The sequence below is a fragment of the Pan paniscus genome, chromosome 17, assembly GCF_029289425.2.
Source record: "Pan paniscus chromosome 17, NHGRI_mPanPan1-v2.0_pri, whole genome shotgun sequence".
Classification (NCBI taxonomy): domain Eukaryota; kingdom Metazoa; phylum Chordata; class Mammalia; order Primates; family Hominidae; genus Pan; species Pan paniscus.
In genome coordinates this window covers 53,947,486-53,974,521 of record NC_073266.2, presented here as the reverse complement: position 1 = coordinate 53,974,521, position 27,036 = coordinate 53,947,486, and the positions used below count along the sequence as shown (strand labels likewise).

At 38.4% G+C, this 27,036-nt stretch overlaps 1 protein-coding gene across 15 annotated transcripts in view; it reads right to left on the bottom strand.

Moving 5' to 3' along the window:
* Positions 1-27,036, bottom strand: part of FHOD3 (formin homology 2 domain containing 3) — a 482,704-nt gene that overhangs the window by 201,517 nt on the left and 254,151 nt on the right. For all 15 annotated transcript variants that reach the window (XM_063597250.1, XM_055102327.2, XM_063597253.1 and 12 more), the window contains one exon: positions 1,595-1,689. In XM_063597250.1, the coding sequence (XP_063453320.1) occupies positions 1,595-1,689 (95 nt within the window). The remainder of the gene's footprint in view (positions 1-1,594; positions 1,690-27,036) is intronic.

Here is a 27,036-nt window from a genome sequence, read left to right as displayed (position 1 = left end):
ACGCTTTTCAGGGACCCTACAAAGCTATGCTGATTCTGTGACCTGTTTAATTCAGGTTCAAATTCTGTATCCAGGCCCTCAAGATCCCCCACTCCATCTGACCATGTTGCCCACTACAGCCACTCTGATCTCCATAACGTGCCACCCATACAGCACTTTAACCTTGGTGCATCTGCACCTGCTCAGGACAGGGTCCCTTTTACTACTTCTCCCAAATCCCCCTGCAGTCAGGTCCCTAACACATGCTCCTCCACACCCCGGCAGAAACCAGAGAAGACTATGCCAGAGGCTTGCCCAGCTTTCGGCGCACCTGAAGTGACGGAGTAGATCTGCTTCCTTGGCAGGACCTCCAGAGACCTCAGGGACCTGGCAGCCAAGGCGTGGCTGGTGGTGATGTGCCAAAATGCATGGGGAAACCAGCTAGGCTTTCATAATCAAGCAGTATTTCCTCAACTACCAAATGGGAATTATATTACTTACCTGATAGTGGCCTCATGAGGATTAAATGAGATCACGCTTATAAAACACCTAGTATGGGCCGAATGTGGTGGCTCCCACCTGTAACCCCAGCACTTTGAGATGCCAAGGCAGGTGGATCATTTGAGGCCAGGAGTTCAAGACCAGACTGGCCAACATGGTGAAACTTTGTCTCTATTAAAAATACAAAAATTAGCCCAGGGTGGTGGGTCATGCCTTTAATCCCACCTACTTGGGAGACAGGCATGGAATTTGCTCGAACTCAGGAGGTGGAGGTTGCAGGGAGCTGAGATCATGCTACTGCACTCCAGCCTGGCAACAGAGTATAAGACTCTGTCTCAATAAATAAAATAAAATAAAATACCTAGTTTGGTGCCTGGCAAATCTGTAATAAACATTGATTACTTTTATAATTGATGTTAGAGCTGAAAGGTAATCTCGGATTCTTTATCCATATAGGAATATGCATATACATATGTACAACATATAAATATATATGTACAGATGAACACGAAATACAGATGGTTCACAGATCTTACATCTATGGTATAACTTTTTTTTTTCTTTTTTGAGACAGAGTCTTGCTCCATCACCCAGGCTGGAGTGCAGTGGCATGATCTCAGCTCACTGCAACCTCTGCCTCCCGGGTTCAAGTGATTCTCCTGTCTCAGCCTCCCGAGCAGCTGGGACTACAGGCGCGTGCCACCATGCCCAGCTAATTTTTATATTTTTAGTAGAGACAGGGTTTCACCATGTTGGCCAGGCTGGTCTCGATCTCGTGATCCACCCGCTTTGGCCTTGCCAAGTGCTGGGATTACAGGTGTGAGCCACCATGCCCGGCCCTATGGTATAACGTTTGATTAAATATTAAAAACTGAAGATTCCAAAGGCACTTGATTAAAGCTTAAGAGAAGAGAAAAGAGAAATGCATTAAAATTTCATGAGCTATTTGCAATTTAAGTGTATCTTAAAATCTGTAGAGTAGTAATCCTCATTTATACTGTAACGGCTTGAACAAAGCTGAATAAAATTTCTTTCTGCAAAACTGACTCAGAGAGAAAAGAAAGGCAAGTGATATGACAAGTGAACAAAACAGTCAACCATAACTTCCCCTTACCTTTGACCCAATGAGAGCGTACAGCCACTGAATGGTTTCATTGTGGTTTATTACTCCATTCATTCCATCCACATACAACATAATCTGGCCCAAAGCTACAGAAAACAAGAGAAAAAGGAGACATTATAGATGTATATAGAAATATAATCTTCAGTGATCATAATGCTGATCAAGATTTTCATACTTTAAGTACACAGTATGTTAAGAATCAAATCTGAGGAGAATTCCTGAGCTCTGAAATTAACTAAATCTCATTTCAGAGAGAAAGTGTCGAACACTAGAAGAAACAAGGGCTATTCCAGGCTCCCGGAAGATGCAATTAAGGCACCAATCCAGTGATTGTTGTTTCTGTGTGCCTTGATGTATAAATGCATGTTTTTCTGTTTCTATATCTGTGTGTAGTCCCAGACAGGACAAAGATATTCATGAGATGGTGTCTGGGTTGTGGCCTCCCACTGGGGCCACAAGGACAAACGAAGTTTCCAAAAGCAACCTGTCCAGTGCCCCAGTCTGTGGTCAGCAAGTCTTAGATTCTGTGTGGGATCATCCTGGGTTAATCCAATTTTATTCCAATAGGTCAGCAATAAATGCATAGTTAAATATTATGAGTAATTCCCTTTAAAGATTTTCAAGTAAAAACATCAGGTATCATGAAAATACATGATATCACACATTCATCACATACCAAATCCTAAATTCTTAGTTTAGGAAAATATAGTCACCATATACTATCATTATTCTCCAAACAGAAAACACTAGCTATGTTTTTTAAGTAAACATTAAACTCAGTTTTTCAACTCCATTATTATCAAAATAATCTGACTGATAGATAATGAACAAACAGAAGTTACATGCCCTAAAGGAAGAAGGATTCCACCAATCACATCTAAGCTCCTAATCATATTTCACCCATAACTAATTGTCAGGGCACTGACATTTTTCTAAACAACATTTTTTATGCTGGTAACAGTAGGACAGCTTATTTTAGAAAATTAGAAAAATACAGAAGAATAAAGTGAAAATAATTCATGTTCCCATAAATTAAAGATAACCATTCTTAAAATATTGATGTATTTTCTTACATTTTTTTTTATGCATTACAAACACACACAAAGTTTATATGTGGGTTGTAGGAAACATTCTACATGAAATATGTTGATTAGAAAGAGCAAAACAGAAAACAGTAAACACAAATTCTAAGTACGCAAATATATATGTAATATTAGAAAATGCATCCTATCCAACGGAAGATCAAATAAGAAAACCACATTAGTGGCTGGGCACAGTGGCTCACGCCTGTAATCCCAACACTTTGGGAGGCCAAGGCAGGTGGATCACATGAGGTGAGGAGTTCAAGACCAGCCTGACCAACATGGCAAAACCTTGTCTCTACTAAAAACACAAAAATTAGATGGGTGTGTTGGTGCACACCTGTAATCCCAGATACTCAGGAGGCTGAGGCAGGAAAATTGCTTGAACCCAGGAGGCGGAGGTTGCAGTGAGCCAAGATCGCGCCACTGCACTCCAGTCTGGGTGATAGAGCAAAACTCTGTCTGAATGAAAAAAAAAAAAAAAGAAAAAAGAAAAAGAATACCACATTATTCTGAGAAAAAATATGCTCCTAAATATGTAAGAACTCAAAAATTTTAAAAATTATTTGGACATATCCTTGACACAATAAGCAGTATATTTTGAGAAATAACAGATTCATATTCTATTTAATGGTAAAACACTAGAGATATTCCTACTAATCAGAAATAATTTTTAAATGATGCTCATTAAACCCATGGATTATTTAACACTGCTATAGAATTTCAGGCAAATTTAATAAGATATGAAAAATAATAAGATACAAAATTGTTGGAAATACATATTGTCATAATTTGCAAGTAAAATTATAGATACAATAAAAAAATTCACAGAATTTATTACAAAGAGATTACAATGATAATCACATTTCTCATCCTAATGAGAAATCTGTATGCAGCATTTGAATGCAGCATACGAAAGTTTGATATAAAATTATACTAGATAAGTGGATCTATGACAACAAATATGTTAAAGAATAATTTCTTTAAATAGTTAATACAAACTAGTAAGAAAATATTAAATGCCAATAGAAAAAAGGCATTTTATATGAGAGACAACAAACTTGTTTATAATAGCATGCAAAATTTTTCACTCTCACTATAATAAAACAAATGCAAATTAAAATAATAATAAGGTAGTGTTTTCACTCAAATTGGCAAAGGTATTTTAAAAAGAAATGATTATGTATCAAACACTAGAGAGGTTAAATAACTTCATGCATTGCTGGTGGTAGGGCAAACCGGTAGAAACCTGTAATAAGGCTATCTAGAACTATAATTATTTTGTAAAGTTACCATGTATTTAGCACTCACTGTGTGCCAAGTTCTCCAGAGGGACTTTATAGGTATTATTAATAGAAAAGCCATATGCAGTGGGTATTTTTACCTCCATTTGGAAGAAGAAAAAACTGAGGCTCTGAGAAGTGAAGGGATGTGACCAAAATCTCCATCACTGCCTAAGTAGCAGAGCCCACTTCGAGCCAGGGTGGGTGAGCACGTATGTGTTTATACTAAGAGCCTCGAAGTCCTCTTCAAGCCCTTTCCCAGTCATCATGATTTGGGAAACCTATTCTAAGGAAATAGCTCTAAGTTTAAACAAAATAAAAAAGGAAGCAAAGGTGTTCACCGAAGCATTATTTAATATACCAAAATAATAACTAAAACACAAATACCTATCATGGTCCTAGAACTCAGCGTACACAGTCATTTACCAAAGCTATGTCCTAACTTGTAAAATGTTTCTCATAAAATAAGTAAAAAGCAAGTATAAGTAAAAAGCAACATCACATAATTAAATAAAATAAGTAAAAAGCAACATCACATTATTAAACACTCAAATCTTCTTTTAGTTGAGACACGGTCTCACTCTGTCGCCCAGGTTGGAGCAGTGGTGCCATCATGGCTCACTGCAGCCTTAACCGCCCAGGCTCAAATGATCCTCCCATCTCAGCCTCCTGAGTAGCTGGGACCACAGACACATGCCACCACACCAAGCTATTTTTTTTTTTTTTTTTTCTGTAGAGACAGGGTCTCCTTCTGTTATCCAGGCTGGTTTCAAACTCCTGGGCTCAAGTGATCCACCAGCCTTGGAATCCCAAAGTGCAGGGATTACAGGCATAAGCCACCGTGCCCAGTTATAACACTCAAATCTTCATGCACACAAAGAAGAAAAGGAAATCCATAAAATATTAACCATTGTGATTGAGTATATATTCTTTGGATGTATTTTTCCTATTTTTTCTATTTTCCCAGCTTTCTAATATGAGCATCGATTACTTCTGTAATGGAAAAGTAAAATATGTTAAAAAAAAAAAAAGAACAAAAATAAGACTGAATAATGTGAGGTGTTACATGCTTTTGTTTTTAGAATTTTTTTACTAGTGCATCCTTTCTTAGCACCACCACCCCCACCCTCCTGCAGAAAGATGCAGCCCCTACCTCATGGAAGAGCTCCAAGAATTCGGCACATTCTGCCCTATTTTTTCCCATTTCTTCCCTCCTTCCCTTCCCAAACAAACTGGCAAGTCTCCATGGAAGGGGAGTTTGCTCCACTGTCCTTTTCCCATTCTGAGTCCCGCTGCTGAAAAGGCCAATCCTGAGGTACATTTTGGCACCTTCCTTTAAATCAGCTAACCACACAGGGAGAAAGAAGGTAGACTCTTTAGCCTTCTGGAAGGTATATCCACGGGGAAGACTCTCCACAAGGCTGAGAAGCTGGGACTGAAGGCCTCCACCCTAAGAGCTCAGGGCCTCTGGTACTGGCCAAGTGCCCAAGAAGCCAGGACACTATTACAATGGGAGAAGGCAAACTAAGGTTTAAAAGCTGACTTGATCTGTTCCCCGCAACATGCTATTAACTGGATCATACTGGAAGAGGTGCATCACTACAAAGTTCATGTCTAATGGAATTCAAGTGTCCAATCACGCTAATTTTTCATATTTTGGTAATCAAATCTTTCCCACTACATCTTTTTTGTACCTACCCGCTACTACTAAAGCAATCCCGCCTGTAAACCGCTCCAGACACAAGATGGCGCTAAATAGATTCATGTGGGTTAATATTGCACTACGAGCAGCAAAAACCCACCAACCTCAAACGTGGGCCTGAGAATAAAACCCACACAGAAGAACAAAACAGATGCCCTGAAAACACACGTCTGGGTCACAGGAGCCATGAAAATTCACGATTTGTGTTTTCAAAAAGAATGTGGAGGCTGAGACTGTCTATCAGAACACAGAGGTAGATGGCACCACAGGTCTAGGAAGAGAGCATTTCCTGTTCTGCCACTCATGGAACTTATTACACTCAAGGTATATTTATTCATCTTTCTGTGCTTCAGTTTCTTCATCTCAAAAATGACACAGCTATACCATACTATCTATTTTGCAGGGGTGTGGTGAGGAATGAATTAGAACAGTGCCTCCAATGAACAGAAGCACACGCTGAACAACTCTCAAAAACAGAAAACAGGGAGCAAGCTCTCCAGGCTAACCTTACCCAGCTGTGGGTCATGAGAAGTGGTGGGAGAACTCCTTGCCTAACTAGAAGTCACAAAGATTTTCTCTTATGTGTTCTTCTAAAAATGTGTAGTTTCTCCTCTTTATATGTAGCTGTATGATCCAATTTGAGATAACTGTTGTACAAAGAAGCATAGATTGAGGTTCATTTTTTTTTCATATGTCCAACTAATGCCATTTGTTAAAGAGACTGTCCTTTTTCTATTTCATTGCTTTGGCAAATTTGCCAAAAATCAACTGGTTGTGTTTGTACGGGTCTGTTTCTGTTCCATTGGTCTGTCCAACCCTTTGCCAATGCCACACAATCTGGATCACCATAGCTTTAGAGTAAATGTTAAAATCAGGTAGTATGATTCTTCCTATTCGTTCTTCTTTTTCAAAATTGGTTCAGCCATTCTTGTTCTTTTGCCTTTTAATACAAATTCTGGAAGCAGCTTGTCTAAATCAACAACAACAACAAAATCTTTCTGGAAATAATGTTAATCTATAAATTCTAAGAGAACTGACATCTTTACTCTGCTGAATCTTCTAACCTATAAACCTGTTATGTCTATTTATTATACATCTTCGCAGATTGCTTTTATCAGTGTTCTAGAGTTTTCAACTATAGACGCAATATATGTCTGTTTGGGATGGTATTTTTTGCCAAAATTATAAGTAGTTCACATTCTTTGGAGCTATTACAAACGGTGTTTTAAAAACCTTTCCATTCCTAATTGTTTATTGTTAGTATATAGAAACAAAATTGAATTTGTATATTGGCCTTATATCCTATAACTTTGTTAAACATTAATTCTAGGAGTGTTTGATTTTTTGTTTTGTTTTTGTAGATTTCCTGGAATTTTGTACATAGACAATAATGCTGTTTGTGAAAAAGAACAATTTTATTTCTTCCTTCCCAATCTATATCCCTCTTCCCATCCCTATTGCACTAGTGAAGACTTTCAGTATAATATTCAATGGGCATGGTGAGAGTGAACACCCTTGCCTTGTTCCTAATATTAGGGAGAAAGCATTAATAATCATTTACTATTAATTATGATGTTAGACATATGTTTTTGTAAATTGTCTTTTATCAAGATGAGAAAGTTTCTCCAATTTCTAGTCTGCTAAGAGCTTTTTGTAAATCATGAATGAATGAATTTTGTCAAATGCTTCTTCTACATCAACTGATATGATTGTGTTTTTTCTTCTTCAGATTGTTAATGCAGTAGGTTATACTAACTGAATTTCAAATACTCAATGAGTCTTGCATCCTTTTTGACCATGGCATATTACTCTTTTCATATATTGCTGGATTTGATTTACTAATATTTGTTGAGGATTTTTTGCATCTTTGTTCATAATAAATATTGTTCAGTGTATTTTATGTCTGGTTTTCATACCATGGTAATACTGACCTCATAAAATGAATTGGGAAGTGTTTCCTCCTCTTCTGTTTTCTGGAAGAGATTTTGTAAAATTGGTTTTATTTCATCTTTAAATGTTTGGTGGAATTCACCAGGCAACTGTTTGGGGCTGGAGATATTTTGTTAAGAAGGTTAACTGCAAATTAAATTTCTTTAATAGTTACAGTAATGGGGCTAGTCAGGTTATCATTTCATCTTGGGTGGGTTTTGGTAGTTTGTGGTTTTTAAGGAAATGATCCATTTAAGGAATTGATCCATTTCATCTAATGTATCAATTTTATGTGCTGAGAGTTGTTCATAGTATTCTGTCATAATTCATTTAAGTGAAGTTTAATCCCCTTTCATTCCTAATGTTAGCAATGCATATCTTCTCTTTTTTCATTTGTCATTCTTGTTGGTCAATTTTATTTTTCTTTTCACAGAATCAGCTTTTTGTTTCATTGATTTTCTCTATTTTTTTCTCCGCTTTCAACTTCATCAATTTCTACTTTTATTATTTTCTTCCTTCTACTTATTTGGTTTTATTTTACTTTTCTTACTCTAGTTTCTTAAGGTGGGTGCTTATATTATTATTTCCCTCTTTTCTAATATATGCAGGTAATGGTAGAAATTTCCCTCATGCATTGCTTCAACCACATCCCACAAATCTGATGTGTTGTATTTTCATTTAGTACAAAACGTTTGCTAACTTCCATTGAGAATTCCTCAACACATGGATTATTTAGAAGTGTGTTAATTTCTAAGAGTTTGGACATATTCATGTTCTCCTTCCGTTACTGATTTCCAGTTTAATTTTATTCCAGTCAGAAATTACATTATTTCAATTATTTTAAATTGGTTATGGTTTATTTTATGACCCATGATATGATTTATATTGGTGAATGTTTTATGCATATTTGAAAGTAATATGTATTCTCTGTAGTTGGGTAGTGTTTTCTAAAGATGTCAATTAGAACTATTTGGTTGATGGTGCCATTCAGTTCCTTTATAGCCTTGCTGATTTTCAGTCTGTCAATTCTATTGATTACCAAAAAAGAAGTATTGAAGTCTCCAACTACAACAGAAGTTTTTCTATTTCTGTTTTTGCTTTATGAATTTTGAAGCTCTAGTTTTCTGGGTGACCTGATTCTTTTGTCATTATAATGTCTGCTTTACCTCTAATTATTTTCTTTGCTCTGAAGCCTACTTCTTCTAATAATTAATATAGTCACTTCACCTTCTTTTGATTAGTGTTTGCATGTTTTTCTTCCTGCATCCTTTTGCTTTTAAACCACCTATAGCATTATAAGTGGGTTTCTTGTAAGCAGCATTTAGTTGGGTCTTGTTTCATTTATTCATTAATGTCTGTCTTTTAATTACTGTGATTAGACCAGTCATATTTAATATAAGTACTAATGTGTCTTATTTAAGGTCTATCATTTCCAATCTGCTACCGAGCCCATCTGGTAAGCTTTTTACTTTGGTTATTGTATCTTTCATTGTAAATTTCGTTTCTAAATTTTCCATTGGGTTCTTTATATCTTCTATTTCTTACTGAGACTTTCCATCTTTCTATTCATTTCAGGAATGTTCACTCTTACTTCCTGAAGCATTTTCATAATGGCTGCATTAAAAACTGAAAAATCCAGTATCTGTATCAACTTGGCCCATGGGTGGTGATCTATCTTTTCCCATGCAAGTTGGGATTTTCCTAGTTCATTGCATGCCAAGTAATTTTGGCTTATCTCCTGGATATTTTTAAAATAATGTTATGAAACTCTGGGTTTTGTTTAAATATTACAGAAAATGTTGACATTTTTGTTTAAGCAGGCAATTAACCTGGTTCAGTTTGAGTCACAAGTTCTGACCTGTCTTCTGTGGCTCTGATATCAGTTCAGTTTTCAGAGCCCTTGCCGTGCCATTTGGTTCAGCTCTGTATGTGTACTACAAAGTCAACAGTCTGGGGCCTGGGCAGTATCTATCTTGTTCAGTTCTCAAAGTCATTGCTATGCTGTTTAGGGTCAGATTCATGCATGCAGTCTGTGTGGAGCCCAGGGGTTCACGTAAAACTTTCATGTTCCTGAGCTTCTCCTTCTCCATTATATTCCTGATACTTTTAGGTTCCCTGAGGCTCCCTCCACCACCTTTTTTTTTTTTTTTTTTGAGACAGACTCTGCTCTGTCGCCCAGGCTGGAGTGCAGTGGTGCCATCTCAGTTCACTACAAACTCTGCCTCCCCAGTTCAAGTGATTCTGGTACCTCAGCCTCCCAAGTAGCTGGAATTACAGATGTGCACCACCATGCCTGGCTAATTTTTTTTTTTTTTTTTTTTGTATTTTTAGTAGAGATGGGATTTTGTCCGGTTGGCCAGGCTGGTCTCAAACTGCTGACCTCAAGTTATCCACCTGCCTCAGCCTCCCAAAGTGCTGGGATTACAGGCTTGAACCACCACACCCAGCTGAGGCTCCCCCTTCTTAGTCCTTCAGCCAGAGAGCTGGAGCATTATTTAACTTGTTCAGCCACTTAATTTCCATGACTATAGCTAGCCACAACTGGGGCCAAGCAGAAAAACAGAGAAGGAAAAACCAGACTTCTGTGAGTGAGTTTCCACCCCACTCCTCAGAGTTTTAGGTGCCCATATGCCCCTGCTGTTCTCACCATGGGATTACCTGGGGGAGAGGGGGCAAGATAACAGAGTGAGAAACATGTGAGACTCCTCCTACTCAAGCCAGAAATAGAAAGATCTTGAATTCTCTCTGTCCACACCCAAGTCCACTTTTGGGTTTTGCACTAATTTGAGTCCAGACCAGAGAATACCAGAAGAAAAATGTTAAAAGCACTGTCAGTTCAATATTTCAAGTTCTAGTCTTCTTCCCCAATCTGCTTCCTACCATTTACTCTTCAGAGTCTTCAAATAGTTGCTCTGAGTTATTTTATCCTTGAATTTATTGGGAAAGACAATTGAATAGTTGTCTTTATAGGTTTTATAGTTGAATTCATTGGGAAAGACAGGGTCCTGTGTACTTACTCCATCTTACTCCAAACCAAAACTCCTCCTTGCTCTGTTTTTACAATAAGAAATCTAGCAGCAATGTGGAAGGTGGCCTGGATCGAGCAACTCCTGGGCCCAGGGTCCATTTGCAATTCTGTCTCAGCATGCTAAGCCCATGGTTTTTAATCCTTTCTCTTCTTTTTCCCTTCCTCCATCTCTTCCTCCCTTCTTTACTTCCCTTTTCTTCTTCCCTTCCTTTTTAAAGCTGGTAGCCCTTTACTGCAACCAACTGTTAAAAGGAAGCCTCACAGACAACGGCTAACTCCCAGATGCTTTGCTGGAAGCAGGACTGAAGGGTTTTGACTTCCCTTCCCCCTCAGCACTAGATACTCCTCATCCTGCCTACCTCAGTAGGTCCTAAGGGACCCTGTTAACAGGACACATCACCCAGTCACCCAGGCTAGACACTGGAGCTCACTGTATACCTGCATTTTCAAATACCACTAGAAAGTTGTAAAAATCAGTCTAATAAGACCAGTAATGCATATTTTTCAATAAATGAAATAGAACAGAAAATGGAGTACACTGCACTCATTAAGGGAAATATTGCTCTTATTTTCATCTTATATAATTTTTTTTTTTTCCTGTAGGTCTCCAACCAGAAAAGTTTGGAATCTGCTATTCCAGACTCCTTCCCTTTCCTCATCCTCCACCTTCAGTGAGTCACCCAATTCCCTTAATTGTTCCTCTGAGACAGGTCTTCTCTTCCTCTCCACTACTGCCCCAGGTTCAAATACCATGATCTCTCCTGGACAATAGCAACTGCGGGTCCTGGCTGGTCTCCCGCCTTTGATGCCCACTCCTTTTCAAATCCGTAATAGATGTTCTTACCAATGACTTTTCCAAGGCATGAAATACTTCAGCTGAAGCTGGAACACCTTCTGGTTCCCTCTTGCTTGGGACAGGGCCCAGGGTCCCCACTACACCTCCAGCCAACCCTCTGGCCCTTCAGCTTCCTGCCCAGACCATCTGGGCTCCTTTGTCTCTGAACCTTTTGCTACCATCTGAAGGCTTTGACTTGAAACCTATCAATTTTCTGTAAGTTAAACATGCCTTACATTTAAGAGAAGTCCTTACATATAAAATAAATAAATATTCATTCTACAAACAGAGCTAGACTTGATTTTTTAAAAATGTTTAAAATTTTTAAAAATGTTTTCTTGCACATTGGAGATACATACAAGGATCCGATACCAAATTAGTTATTTGCCTGCTTGTTCATGTCCTGTCCTCCAGCCAAAGATACCAAAATGCCATTGATGAAGTTGAAACACGATCTCTTCCTGGCAAAATCATCTGGCTTTTTGCACAAACAGCTCTTAAATATTGCTGCTCTGTGTAATCTTTTAATCAATCTCTCATCCATTCTTCCTTTTTCTATATGACAGTGAAATTAAGGTTGCATGTGTTCTGTAAATGGGCACAGAGATATAATCCTGTTTAAGGGAGTTATCTAGTTCAGGTCTAAGTATTTTAAATGCAGTTTTTTAAAGCATTATTATAACTATAGATATATTACAACTTTTACCACAAACCAGCCCTTTTTATGTATGAGACAAGGCTTTGGTTTCAAAAACCAAGTGTCCACTTGCATATTTGAGGCCACAGAGTTCCACCATGAAACGCAAGATTCCTCTCACTGATGTGTGAGTATTTTGGCTTGTCTGTCTTCCCACTCTTGACTTCATTTTCTTTTACAGAAGCAGTATAAAGAAAATACTTTTCTGTTGCCATTCAATAAGATATTTTGCCATTTGAGAATGTGACTGGAAATAATTCCTATTTATTTCTACCAAAAGTACAGAAAAAAAATAAATGAATGGTATGAAACATTAAAGAAACTTACCTTACCACAGGGCAACATTCTGCTATAAGCAAATATCAGTGGTAACTAGGGTTTTATTTTGTTTTGGGAGGAATGATCTGTGATTTGCACATTGGGAATGAAGATGGGGATACTGTAGGGTACAATCAGTTCTTCCATGAGCCCATCACTAAGCACCAAGACAGGCACTGCTTTCTTCAATTAGAACACAGGAGCTCTGAAAATGTGCAGTGAGTTCTAAAATCAAAGTAATCTCCAGAGAGAAAAACAAAACAAAACTATTAGTATCACTCACCCCTTATCTTCTGGGAAGGGCTAATTCATCTTAAAGAAGGGATTTCAATTACTTTTAATCAGACCATTAAAATTCATTCTTCTTAACTCTGAACTGGATTTGTCTACCCCTAATTTCCATTATTCACCAGAGCCCGCAGTAAGTATTAAAAAGAGGTTGATATTGTTGACATTCTTGGAACTAAATGAAGACCTTGGAGTCTAGTTATTATTCTTTTCCACTTAATTGTCTGCCCTAAATAACAAGCTCCAGTCCAGTTTTCCCCAAGGGCTACTGTCAAAGAAATACTCTTTCAATACCTATTACAGCATGAAAATTAAGGAGAATAAGCTGCCAATTCTAGGCTGGAGACAAGAATTTAATCAGCACAAAGAGCTCCAACAAGGTGTCAAAGTTTTGAGTCCCTTGCTGACATTTAGCAGCATTTGCAATGCAAATTTTTCTAAAGCAGTCTTAAATTACTACCCTCTCTCTACCTTAGAATGACCATTTTCTAAAAAAGGTCCCCCAAAAAAGTTGTTAAATAAATCAGACCTAATATTCTCCCCTAACACTTACAAGCTTAACTCTTAGTAACTCTCAAAGGAGGGAGGGCCTGTCTCCCCTCCCTCCTCCCCAGGCCTTCCAAACAGAATCATTGACATTGATGTGCTTCTTTCTGATAGACCTTTCTTCCCAGCAGGACATTATGTAGCTAAGCTCTCTGCATCTTCTCCCATCTAATACACACAGAAGACTGGTTTGTTTCTGGCCTATTCATTCATCTTCCCAACAGCAGCAAAGTTTATATCCAAGATTCCCATGCTAAAGATTTAAAAGAAGCCCTCATCAGCCACCTGTACAGAAACAGGTGCTTCATTACTGCTGGGCTGTAGCAGCCTCAGTTACACCTATGCTCCTCACCCTCTCCCAGTCTTTCCCGTTCTACAGTCCCCCATATTTTAGATAAGGAGACACCAAAGGAATGAAGGAAAGTATAACAGATTAGCAAGTTTTGAACCTCTAAAAATTTTTGGCAGACTTCTAGGTTCTCTATGGAAAGAAAAACAGTCATTTTAATGATCTATTCTATAATGATCTTCTAAGACTTACATCCAACGAAATACCAGTGGAAGCACACAGCCTCTCCAAAACAGGTCAGAGCCACAGGTGGAATGAACCAGAAATGGACTCTGCAGCAGGGTCAGCAGTGGCTGGACTGTCTCATTCACGCTCATGTGTTCACACTCACTCTGGCTCTTCCCACTGGGACCTGGGGTGACACCGAGTCAGTGACAAGGGCTTGGCCAATGAACCTGGGAAAAGCAGCTCCTCCTGGCCTAGTGACGGCCCATGCAGGACACATACACTTAGGGCATCTGTCCCTGACTGACATCCCTGCTTACCAGGTGACAGAGACAATGGACACAAGGTGTAGAGATGAGTAATTAAGCCCAAGCAGAGTGGAATGGAGCTCATAAACACCCAGATTCAGAGAAGGGTGCGGCTGATATTAGCCTGAGTAATTAGAGGAGGATTCATGGAGAGGCTGACAAGAAACATACCTTAAAGGATGGGGCACACGTAGCTGGGAGAAGACACATGAGTTTCCAGGGCATGAGAAAAGAAAAGGTACCAGAATAGTTCCCCTGATTTTTGCTTCTAGGACAGTACCACATCAAGAAAACTCACGGGACTTAAACCCACGGAGAAGCTGGTTTGCATGTAATCTCCACCATTTCCTACTTCCAAAAACTATGTAGCTTACGCAGTCATAAGATGGAAGACAAGCCCAACCTGGATCCCTTATGGTTAGGATGAAATATGCTGATGTATTAGCACAGCACGTGGCTGATGGTTGGCTGTTCTTGATGCTGTTATGCTAATTAACCTCTATGGACTTCAATGGTATCATCTGAGAGACACAAGGGTTTAACCCAAAGACCTCCAAAACTCCCAGTTCCAAGGTAACATTACTCGAAAGCCCCCGCGGGGGTGTATTATGAAGTGTCTGGCACTAGGCAGCAAGCTTTGACTAGGTATTTCTATCTGCAGTCTGAGGTTTCCGACATGATTCCACAAACGTGCCTTATTAATATACAACCCTTCAAAAATCAGTCCTTTGTAAAAATCAGAAATAGGTTTTTGGATGTTATGTAAAACAATAAGAGTACATGCTAGTATATTAATTCTGTACTTCTACTTAGGATTTCAACACTTTTAGAATTTTAACTTTAAAAACCCTCAATTTACTGAACTTCCTTACTAAAATTTCACCAACCATGAAGACTCTGTGTCTAGAAACACGTACCTGAGGGGACTCGCTGCTGAGCCCATGCAAAGGCCACATAATCTGTGTCCTGTGATTACCTGATGGCCGGCATCCCAGGCCCTGACTGACAGGCTCAGGGTTCCTAGGCCTGTCCACAGAGGAGAATCATCACAGCGAAGCCTTAAACCACTGCCCCTCCTCACCCCTTGGATCTCACTTCCAGCACATGATTGACCTGGGCATGTGAGTGGACCTGGCATTGGTGTTGGTCAGGGCTCCACAGGTGAGCCTCTTGTACGGCCAGGGATATAAGCCACTGCTCAATGCTAAACCAAACTATTACTTTAAAGGCTGTGCTTGAGTTATGGCTCTCCCCAGCAGGCTCAGCATCAACACCTGCTTCTCACCAAAACCAAGCTCAAAGGCAAACCCAGGAATAACCTAAGATTCCACGTCCTGCTCTCCAAGAGGGAGAGAACTGTGGATAGGGACGAAGTAGGAGGCACTGGTCCGCTTCAGCCCAGCAGGCTCCAAATGGCTGGAAATGGCATCTGAATGTCATCCATATTTGCTAAGCTGCACAGCTGCATGCTTGATAGACACGGTTTCAAAATTTCAACTCTTTAAACATTTTTAAATCATATCATGCAACATAGTAAATAATGTTTTTAAACAAGACAGTCCCTTACTTTCTTCTCAGACGACTTTAATTCCTTTATTATAGACCTCTATAATGGGACTTTTTAAAAATGAAGATCCAGTGTAGTTGTCATGGCCGGGTGCAGTGGCTCACATCTGTAATCACAGCACTTTGGGAGGCCAAGGCAGGTGGATCATCTGAGGTCAGGAGTTCAAGACCAGACTGGCCAACATGGTGAAATCCTGTCTCTACTAACAGTACAAAAATTAGCCAGGAGTGATGGCGGGTGCCTGTAATCCCAGCTACTTGGGAGGCTGAGGCAGGAGAATCACTTGAATCCAGGAGGCGGAGGTTGCAGTGAGCCAGCATTGCGCCATTGCACTCCAGCCTGGGTAACAGAGTGAGACTCCATCTCAAAAAATACAATACAATACGATACAATACAATACAATACAATACAATACAATACAATACAATACAATACAATACACAGTGTAGTAGTAGTCACTTGTCTACCATTTAGCGAAACCTAAATTCTTGGGAAGTATTACAAGCCTGCCCAACATATTTTTAATCATATTGGTTTTGTGTATTTTATGGCCTACAACAATACCAACACAAGCATAATGGTCAAAGAACCAGAAATCTTCCTATTATGACCACACTCAGTCATCTCTGTTAGCTCTAAATTGATAGTGTACAAAGAACAAAGATGGAGTGGGGGTAAGGAAGATTGAGGAGCTAGTGCCTAATGGGTATATAATTTCTGTTTGGGGTGATGAAAACGTTTTAGAAATAAATAGTGATGATGGTGGCACAACATTATGAAGATATTTAATGTCATTGAATTGTACAAAAATGGTTAACGTGTTTTTATGATATATCCACAATAAAAAAGTCAAAATCAAATCATATCAAAAATACTACTTCTCAAAAAACTAGCAGCCTAATAGCCACAGCAGAAAGTCATAAACGCAACTAAGGCCTCCTGACCTGGACATGTGCTCTAACAGTCCTGGGAGGTGGTTCCTTGTGCACAAACAGGTATGAGACTAGCCCAGCCCTATGGAGCTGACCCATGTGACAAGGCCGAGTGTCCCCAGACCTCACCGCCACCCATCCTGTCTCCTGGGCCAACACATTAGATTCCATTTATTTAATAGCTATTCCCCAGCAGCTGTAATTCCGTGTTCATTAGAACAGAATTGTTTTGCCATCCTTATAGTAATTACTGGCTGTCAATCAATGACTAGTATTTTGTTTTCATTTCTGTAATTATATAAGCATTTCTCATGTTATCAGCTACTGAAATGGAATAAATACTTCAGACCATAAATTATTAATAAGAGCTAGAAACATGAAATTTGATTCTTGGGAACAAAAACATCTTAGATATCACAAATGTATACAGCCCTCCACAGGGGAAGAATACATAAACAGAATGTCTGCGGAATTTAAATTTCATGAGGGTTGGGGTATGGGGGTGATTCAGAAAAAAATATATGAAAAGGCACCTTAGGGGGATGATTCTGAACAGAAGGTTGACAAACACTGCTTTATACACTATAATTAAATATTTCCTTCAACAAAGAAACAAAAAAAGAGAAAAAAAAAAACAGCTGCTCTTTACACACACACACACAAAGCTATAGAAGAAAGTTTTAATGAAAAACTACTGCAAGGCTGTGCTGCGGCCTCTCTCCAGTCTTTCAACCCAAACTGTGGTGATCTATGAGAGGTGTTACCCTCCATTTGGCCCAAACTCTCTTAGCTTTTCTAAAGACTGACATACACACCCACTCATGCAAAGAGTTGCAGCATTTGTTAAGCACCGGGCACTCTGCTAGGCCTATCTGGCAGGAATCACCTTGGCCAAATGGACAGAGCACTGCAATGGTCAGGAATGGAGCTCCACAAGAGCTTTGAAGGGAAGACATGGGAGGTAGCCCAGGCAAGTAGTGGCAAGTGCAGGCTCTAAAGCCAAAGAAACTTGTGTTTGAGGCCATCCCTACTGCCTCTTGCCAAACAAGCAATGTTGTACAAGTGATTTGACCTCTGGTACTTAAATTTCACCAGTGGAAACTGTTTATCAACATCCTCAACAGTCCTCATTCCAAGGTCTCGCAACTATGTTTTGGGGAAGCTCTGGCTTTAGTATAAGCTTGCTTGAGAATGGGCTCCAGCAGGTTAGATGCAAGGCCCAGACTAACTACCCTCAGACAGAAAGGAGCAGCAGTAAACAGCTTTCTGAGTCAAAGGACAAACTTAGGCAAGGTGTAACCCTGTTTTTTATGCTAATTCATCTACCCAAGAAGGGGCACACACTCATTCACTCACTCTGGGTGCCCAAGGATAGTTCCCGAAAATTTGGACAAGCAAGCATGTAAAAAAGTCTGCTGCATGTGGAGTTTGATTTCAGGGATCCTAGAAAGAATTCACCTTCCAAAAGTACGCCTCTCTCAGCTTGCTGCAACTGTCTTTCCCAATGGATACCTGCCACAGAGAAAGGTAAGGGTCAAGAGTGGCAGTTAACATAATTCATGCTGTGGGACTGGGGGGCTAACAAAGCTTATGCTTCAGAGTCCCTCATTCAAACAGGCCCCTTCCCAGACCTTGGGAGGGGCCCTAGCAATGTGTTCTCATGGCCCTGTATTTTTATACGACTTGCACAGGGAAGTTATTTTAACAGCAATCACTTAAGGCCACGGGCTCTATCTAAGCTGATTTCATCACTCTCTCTCAGGTCAGGATATGATCATGATGAAAACCAAAATAGACATATCCTCAGGGAGGCACAAACCTTACACAAGGAGGGAAAAACAATCACTGTGCAGCTGTTTAAATGGCTTGTGTGTCCTGCCCAAGCAAGATGCTAAAATGTAGTGCAGAGGGGTATGGAAGAAGTAGTATTGGTGGGGGCTGTAGGTGAATGGTAGGTAAATAGTAAACAATAATCACATGCAAATGAAGCCTATTATTCAGAAAGGAGGAAAGGGCAAAGTCAGCTTGTCCTATTTTAACAGCTTCCTTCTGAGTGGAGGAGGACTGATGTCACCGGTCCCGCTGCTCAGTTCATCTTTAACTCATTCTTCTTTCTGCTGAGCCAAGAGAAGCAGCCGCAGAGAGGACTCTGGGAGGACAAACAACACTACTGAGTAGTCAGTTGTGGGTCGTCTTTCAATAGCAAGGTGATCAAATGCTGGACAGTTTTGAAATCTTTTGGGCTTTTCAACATCATCCCGCCCTGAAAACCTGAATAAGCCCCAAAAGAATCCAACTCAAGGATACTGTCAAAGACCATGAGTAAGTGATGGTTGACAGTGATCTAAGGAGAAGGTCAGGAGACAGAAGATACTACAATAGGTGAAGATGACCGAGTTGCTTGTAGCCAGGTGATTCTTCCTGTCCTGTGAAAACACTGGTGACAATAGAATAGCTTGCCAGAGGAGGCAGGGCTGAGGGCTGAGCACTGAGCAGGGCACAGGGGTCTGAATGTGGGTATGAGTGCAGGCGGGAAGCACTGCAACTCAGCAGTGACACCACTGACATGAAGGCAGCCCATTCTCTTTGAGTTTTTAGTCCATAAGAATGTGTATACTTTTATAAAGTTCCAATGATGACACACCATGGACTATTTTAACATATTTTTAATACATTTAGTATTAGTGTTTTAAATGTTGAAAATCTTAGAAACTGTCATTTAAAATAAACCACTAATATTTCACTGCATAGATATGCCTTGATCTTAACCCCTCTCCTTTTTGATAAACATAGATTCCTTCTAATTTCTCATTACAAATAATGCTGTACAGAATGTTGTGTATATAACATCTGTTTCCTTTTTGGAAATATTTAAGATATATTCCCAGAAGTAGGATTATTAGGTCAAAAAGTTTTATATATTTTGTAAATCATTGTACACTGTCAACATATTTTAAATATAAATGTTTGCAAGACTTCCGCTTCTGGCCAAAAGAGGAATAGAGATCAAATTTCCCCTTCTGCCTGAAACATATAAAAAGCTAGACTAAATATAACTCTTTTCAAGACACTAGACAGCAAGCAATAGCAGACTATATTCTAGGGAAAACAAAGGAGGTGAGCCCTCCAGTGGCCCAGCTTACTATGATACCTTGAGAAGATTCCCATAGCATCACACAGGGAAGGGGAACCCTGGCATAGCTCATCCAAACCTCCAAGTTGGGAGACCTAAGAAAGCAACGTAGATAGAACTCTCCAAACAGACTAAGACAGAGCCACCTAGAAAAAAAGAGCCTGAAAATCTACCAAGGGTTCCTTCTGGGTAGTCAACAGAGTATTAATCAGTGCAGGAATGTACTTCAGTCAGGGAAGAACCTTTCCAAAAGGATTGGAAAGAAAATTGCCCAGCATTCATATTCCCACCAGCCAGACAAGAAAATCTCATAATTCTTGGGGCATAGGGCACAACAATCAGAAGGATCTTGTTTTAGTCATGGGGAATAGTTAGCCCTAGATTCAATGCTTCTCTGGTTTCACCTAACGAATCTTAAAAATAATACCTTAAAGGATCAAACTGTTTACAAGTAACTCGGCCTTAGAACAAATGTGACAAATAAAGAATATAAAAATATCAGCATGCAATAAGTACAAGTCACAGTGTGTGAAATTCAATGTTTACAAGTAACTGGGCCTTAGAACAAATGTGACAAATATTTATAAAGAATACAAAAATATCAGCATGCAATAAGTACAAGTCACAGTGTGTGAAATTCAATAAAAAATTACCACACATGCAAAGAAGTAGGAAATTATGAAACTAGTTTGGAGAAAAATCAATTAAAACATATGGGAATTATCAGACAAGAACATTGAAATAATGATTATAAAGTATTCTGTATATTCAAAAAGTTAAGTAGTACATGAAAGATAGTAAAGACACTGAAATTGAACTTTTAGGTGAAACCACAATTTCCAAGATGAAAATTACACTGGATGCGATTAATGGAAGATTAAACATGGAAGAAAAGATTCAGAAAATTGAAGATGTAGCAATAGAAACAAACCAAAATAAAAACACAGAAAAAAAGATTTTAAAATAAATAGCATCAGTAAACTGTAGCACATATTGGTTACTGGATTTCCTGACAGAGAGAAGATGAAGGAGGTGATACAAAAATATTTGAAGATATAATGCTGAATATTCTCAAAATTTGTTCAAAATTGTAAACCAACAGATCCAAGAGGAATAACAAGCCACAATTAGAAGAAACATTAAGAAAATCATATCAATTCAGCTCATAATCAAATTGATCAAAACCATTGATACAGAAGAACAGAAAATAGATGCATATGAAACAAAACAAAAAGATATAAGAATGGCAGCAAATTTCCTACTGAAGACAATACAAGTAAGAGGAAAATGGATCAACATATTTACAGCGCTGGAGAAAAAACCTGTCATCCTAGAATTTTATACCAGGTGAAAAAATATTTGAAAAACAAAGGTGAAATAAAGACCTGTTCAGATACACAAAGGTAAAATAATTCATCAACAGCAGACCTGCACTACAAGGAAATCCTTTGGGTATATGGAAAATGGTGCCAGGTAGAAATACAAACCTCCAAAAAGGAATAAAGAGCACTGGAAGCACTGGAAAAGGTAACTACAAGGGTAAATACACGTTTTTTCCCCTTATTTAAAAACTCTCTTTAAAAGGTCGCTGGCTACTTAAACAGAAAAATAACAGTGTTCTGTGGGGTTTTTAACACTTGCAAATATAAGAGGTATGACAACAGGCACAAAGACTGGGAGGGAATACATGACACTGTTATTGTAAGTTTCTTATACTATACACAAAGAGGTATAACGTCATCTGAACAAAGCCTGTGATGAGTTAAAGATAAAAACAGTTGTGTCTCAGTATCCTTGGGGGATTGGTTCTCTGATCACTCATGGATGCCAAAAATCTGTGCATACTCAAGTTCCATAGTTGGGTCTGCTAAACCACCAGAACAAAATGTTGACCCTCTCTCCATGTGGGTTTCATATCCAGCAAATATTGTATTTTTGATCCAAGTTTGGTTGGAGATGAGGAACCTGCTGATATGGAGGGCCAACTGTATTTACTGAAAAAAAAATTCATATATAAGTGGACCACACATCTCACAGTTCACTCATATTGTTCAAGGGTCAACTATACTATAAACCCTAAAGCAACCATGAAGATAACGGAATTACAGCTAAAAAGAGACTATTTAAAAATCCTACAAAATAAATAATCAAAAAAAGGCAGAAAAAGAGGAAAATGTAACAAAGTACAGATGAGACAAACAGCAAACAAATAGTAAAATGACAGGTTTAAACCTAACCATATCATTAGTCACAATAAATATAAAAGATCTAAAAAGATCAATTTAAAATTAGATTGGATAAAAAAGCAAGACCCGATTACATGAGTCCTACAGAAATGATCTTTTCATATAAAGAGAAAAAAATCAGCTAAAATCAAAAGGATGAAAAAAGAATATACCATGTTAACTGCTAATCAAAAGAAAGTTGGAATGACTGTATTAATACCAGGCAAAATAGATTTCAGAGAAATGAATATTGCCAGAGATGAAGAATGTCATTTCATAATGATAAAGGGGTCAATTTGACAAGAGGATATGACAAATGTAAACCTTAAGCTCTGTTTGTAATAACAAAGCTTCAAAGTACCTGAAGCAGAAATTGATAGAACTAAAGGAGAAATAGTAAAACCTACAGTTATGGTTGGAAACGTCAACGATAATCTCACAGTAATCTATATAGATTACTGAGACAGAAAATAAGTATATAGAAGACTGGAACAAAGCTATCCATCAACTTCACCTAATTGACATTTATAGGCTATTCCACACAAGAACAACAGAATATACATTCTACTCAAGTGCTTATGGATAGACCAGATTCTGACCCACAAAAACACTCTCGGTATATTTAAAGGATTGAAGTCATATAAAGCATGTTTTTTTTTTTTTTTACCACAATGGAATTAAGGAATCAAGTTATAAACAAATAAAAAAATCTCTGGTGTATCCCAAAATATTTTTGTAAGTAACACACTTCTAAATAACCCAGGGTTAAGGAACAAACCAAAAGAGAAATTAAAAGGATTGTGAAATGAATAAAATGAAAATACAATATATCAAAATGTATGGGATGCTTCTAAAGAGAAGTACCTAGAAGGAAATTTACAGCATTGCAAGTCTACAACAAAGGTCTCAAATCAATGAATGCAGCTTCCACTTTAAGAAATTAGAGAAATAAGAGCTGGTTAATCCCATGGTACACAAAATACAGGTAATAATAAATATCAGAGGAGAAATCAGTGAGATTAAAAAAGGAAACAAAGAAAATCAATTTGGTTCTTAGAAAACACAGATGAAATTGATATATATCTAGCCAGATTAATAAAAAGAGAAGAAACAAATTACATATACCAGAAATGAGATTATTACAACTACAGATTCTGCAGATTTAAAATAAGAAAATCTGAACTTTACACCAAAATATTTGACTACTTAGATCAAATGCTTAAATTCCTTAGAGAGGTACAAAATAACAAAGCCTCATTCAAGAACAAATAGATAACCTGAATTGTCCAACATCTATTAAAGAAATAGAATTTGCAGTTAAATTTTTACCAGAAAGGGATCGCTAGGACCAGATGGCTGCATTGGTGAATTATAATAAATGTTTAAAGATGAAATAATACCAATTCTTTTTTAAATTATTATTATACTTCAAGTTCTAGGGTACATGTGCACAACGTGCAGGTTTGTTACATAGGTATACATGTGCCATGTTGGTGTGCTGCACCCATTAACTCGTCATTAACATTAGGTATAACTCCTCCCCCCTCCCCCCACCCCACGATAGGCCCCGGTGTGTCATGTTCCCCTTCCTGTGTCCATGTGTTCTCATTGTTCAATTCCCACCTATGAGTGAGAATACACAGTGTTTGGTTTTTTGTCCTTGCGATAGTTTGCTCAGAATGATGGTTTCTAGCTTCATCCGTGTCCCTACAAAGGACATGAACTCATCATTTTTTATGCTACGTAGTATTCCATGGTGTATATGTGCCACATTTTCTTAATCCAATCTATCATTGATGGACATTTGGGTTGGTTCCAAGTCTTTGCTATTGTGAATAGTGCCACAATAAACATACGTGTGCATGTGTCTTCATAGCAGCATGATTTATAATCCTTTGGGTATATACCCAGTAGTGGGATGGCTGGGTCAAATGGTGTTTCTAGTTCTAGATCCTTGAGGAATTGCCACACTGTCTTCCACAATGGTTGAACTAGTTTACAGTCCCACCAACAGTCTAAAAGTGTTCCTATTTCTCCATATCCTCTCCAGCACCTATTGTTTCCTGACTTTTTAATGATCGCCATTCTAACTGGTGTGAGATGGTATCTTGTTGTGGTTTTGATTTGCATTTATCTGATGGCCAGTGATGATGAGCATTTTTTCATATGTTTCTTGGCTGCATAAATGTCTTCTTTTGAGAAGTGTCTGTTAATATCCTTCACCCACTTTTTGATGGGGTTGTTTGATTTTTTTCTTGTAAATTTGTTTAAGTTCTTTGTAGATTCTGGATATTAGCCCTTTGTCAGATGGGTAGATTGTAAAAATTTTCTCCCATTCTGTGGGTTGCCTGTTTACTCTGATGGTAGTTTCTTTTGCCATGCAGAAGCCGATCCCACAGAAATACAAACTACCATCAGAGAATACTATAAACACCTCTACGCAAATAAACTAGAAAGTCTAGAACAAATGGATAAATTCCTCGACACATACACCCTCCCAAGACTAAACCAGGAGAAGTTGAATCCCTGAATAGACCAATAGCAGGCTCTGAAATTGAGGCAATAATCAATAGCCTACCAACAAAAAAAAGCCCAGGACCAGATGGATTCACAGCCGAATTCTACCAGAGGTACAAAGAAGAGCTGGTACCATTCCTTCTGAAACTATTCCAATCAATAGAAAAAGAGGGAATCCTCCCTAACTCATTTTATGAGGCCAGCATCATCCTGATACCAAAGCCTGGCAGAGACACAACAAAAAAAGAGAATTTTAGACCAATATCCCTGATGAACTTCAATGCTAAAATCCTCAATAAAATACTGGCAAACCGAATCCAGCAGCACATCAAGAAGCTTATCCACCATGATCAAGTGGGCTTCATCCCTGGGATGCAAGGCTGGTTCAACATATGCAAATCAATAAACGTAATCCATCATATAAATAGAACCAAAGACAAAAACCACATGATTATCTCAATAGATGCAGAAAAGGCCTTTGACAAAATTCAACAATGCTTCATGCTAAAAACTCTCAATAAACTAGGTATTGATGGGACATACCTCAAAATAATAAGAGCTATTTATGACAAACCCACAGCCAATATCATACTGAATGGGCAAAAACTGGAAGCATTCTCTTTGAAAACTGGCACAAGACAGGGATGCCTTCTCTCATCACTCCTATTCAACATAGTGTTGGAAGTTCTGGCCAGGGCAATCAGGCAGGAGAAAGAAATAAAGGGTATTGGCTGGGCGCGGTGGCTCACGCCTGTAATCCCAGCACTTTGGGAGGCCGAGGCGGGTGGATCATGAGGTTAGGAGATCAAGACCATCCTGGCTAACACGGTGAAACCCCATCTCTACTAAAAATACAAAAAATTAGCCAGGTGTGGTGGCAGGCGCCTGTAGTCCCAGCTACTTGGGAGGCTGAGGCAGGAGAATGGCATGAACCTGGGAGGCGGAGCTTGCAGTGAGCCGAGATCACGCCACTGCACTCCAGCCTGGGCAACAGAGCAAGATTCTGTCTCAAAAAAAAAAAAAAGAAAAGAAAAAGAAATAAAGGGTATTCAATTAGGAAAAGAGGAAGTCAAATTGTCCCTGTTTGCAGATGACATGATTGTATATTTAGAAAACCCCATCGTCTCAGCCCAAAATCTCCTTAAGCTCATAAGCAACTTCAGCAAAGTCTCAGGATACAAAATCAATGTGCAAAAATCACAAGCATTCCTATGCACCCATAACAGACAAACAGAGCATCAAATCATGAGTGAACTCCCATTCACAATTGCTTCAAAGAGAAGAAAATACCTAGGAATCCAACTTAAAGGGCTGTGAAGGACCTCTTCAAAGAGAACTACAAACCACTGCTCAATGAAATAAAAGAGGATACAAACAAATGGAAGAACATTCCATGCTCATAGAGAGGAAGAATCAATATTGTGAAAATGGCCATACTGCCCAAGGTAATTTACAGATTCAATGCCATCCCCATCAAGCTACCAATGACTTTCTTCACAGAATTGGGAAAAACTACTTTAACGTTCATATGGAACCAAAAAAGAGCCTGCATTGCCAAGACAATCCTAAGCAAAAAGAACAAAGCTGGAGGCATCATGCTACCTGACTTCAAACTGTACTACAAGGCTACAGTAACCAAAACAGCATGGTACTGGTACCAAAACAGAGACATAAATCAATGGAACAGAACAGAGCCCTCAGAAATAATACCACAAATCTACAACCATCTGATCTTTGACAAACCTGACAAAAACAAGAAATGGGGAAAGGATTCCCTATTTAATAAATGGTGCTGGGAAAACTGGCTAGCCATATGTAGAAAGTTGAAACTGGATCCCTTCCTTACACCTTATACAAAAATTCATTCAAGGTGGATTAAAGACTTAAATGTTAGACCTAAAACCATAAAAACCCTAGAAGAAAACCTAGGCAATACCATTTAGGACATAGGCATGGGCAAGGACTTCATGACTAAAACACCAAAAGCAATGGCAACAAAAGCCAAAATTGACAAATGGGATCTAATTAAATAAATTAATTAAATTAATTAAATAATTAAATAAATTAATCAAATTAAATTAAAGAAATAATACCAATTCTACACAAACTCTTCCAGAAAATTGAAGAGGGGCAAATATTTCCCAACTCATCCAATAAGACCAGCATTGCCACAACAAAATCAAAGATATTAGAGAAAAGAAAACTATACGCCAATCTCTCAGGGACATACATGCAATAAAAAATATTTAGCCAACCAAATCCAACAATATATTAAAAGGAAAATACACTGTGACCAAGTACAGTTTATCCCAGTTTAACAGTTTTAAAATAAACAATGTGGTTCACTATATCAACAAACAAAAAATGATCATTTCAATATATGCAGGAAAATTATTTATCAGAATCTAACATGCATTCCTGTTCTCAGCAAACAAGAAATAGAAGGAAACTTCCTCAACTTGATAAAGGACATCTCAAAAATCCCTGCAGATAACATCATACTTAATGATGAAACACTGAATGCTTTTC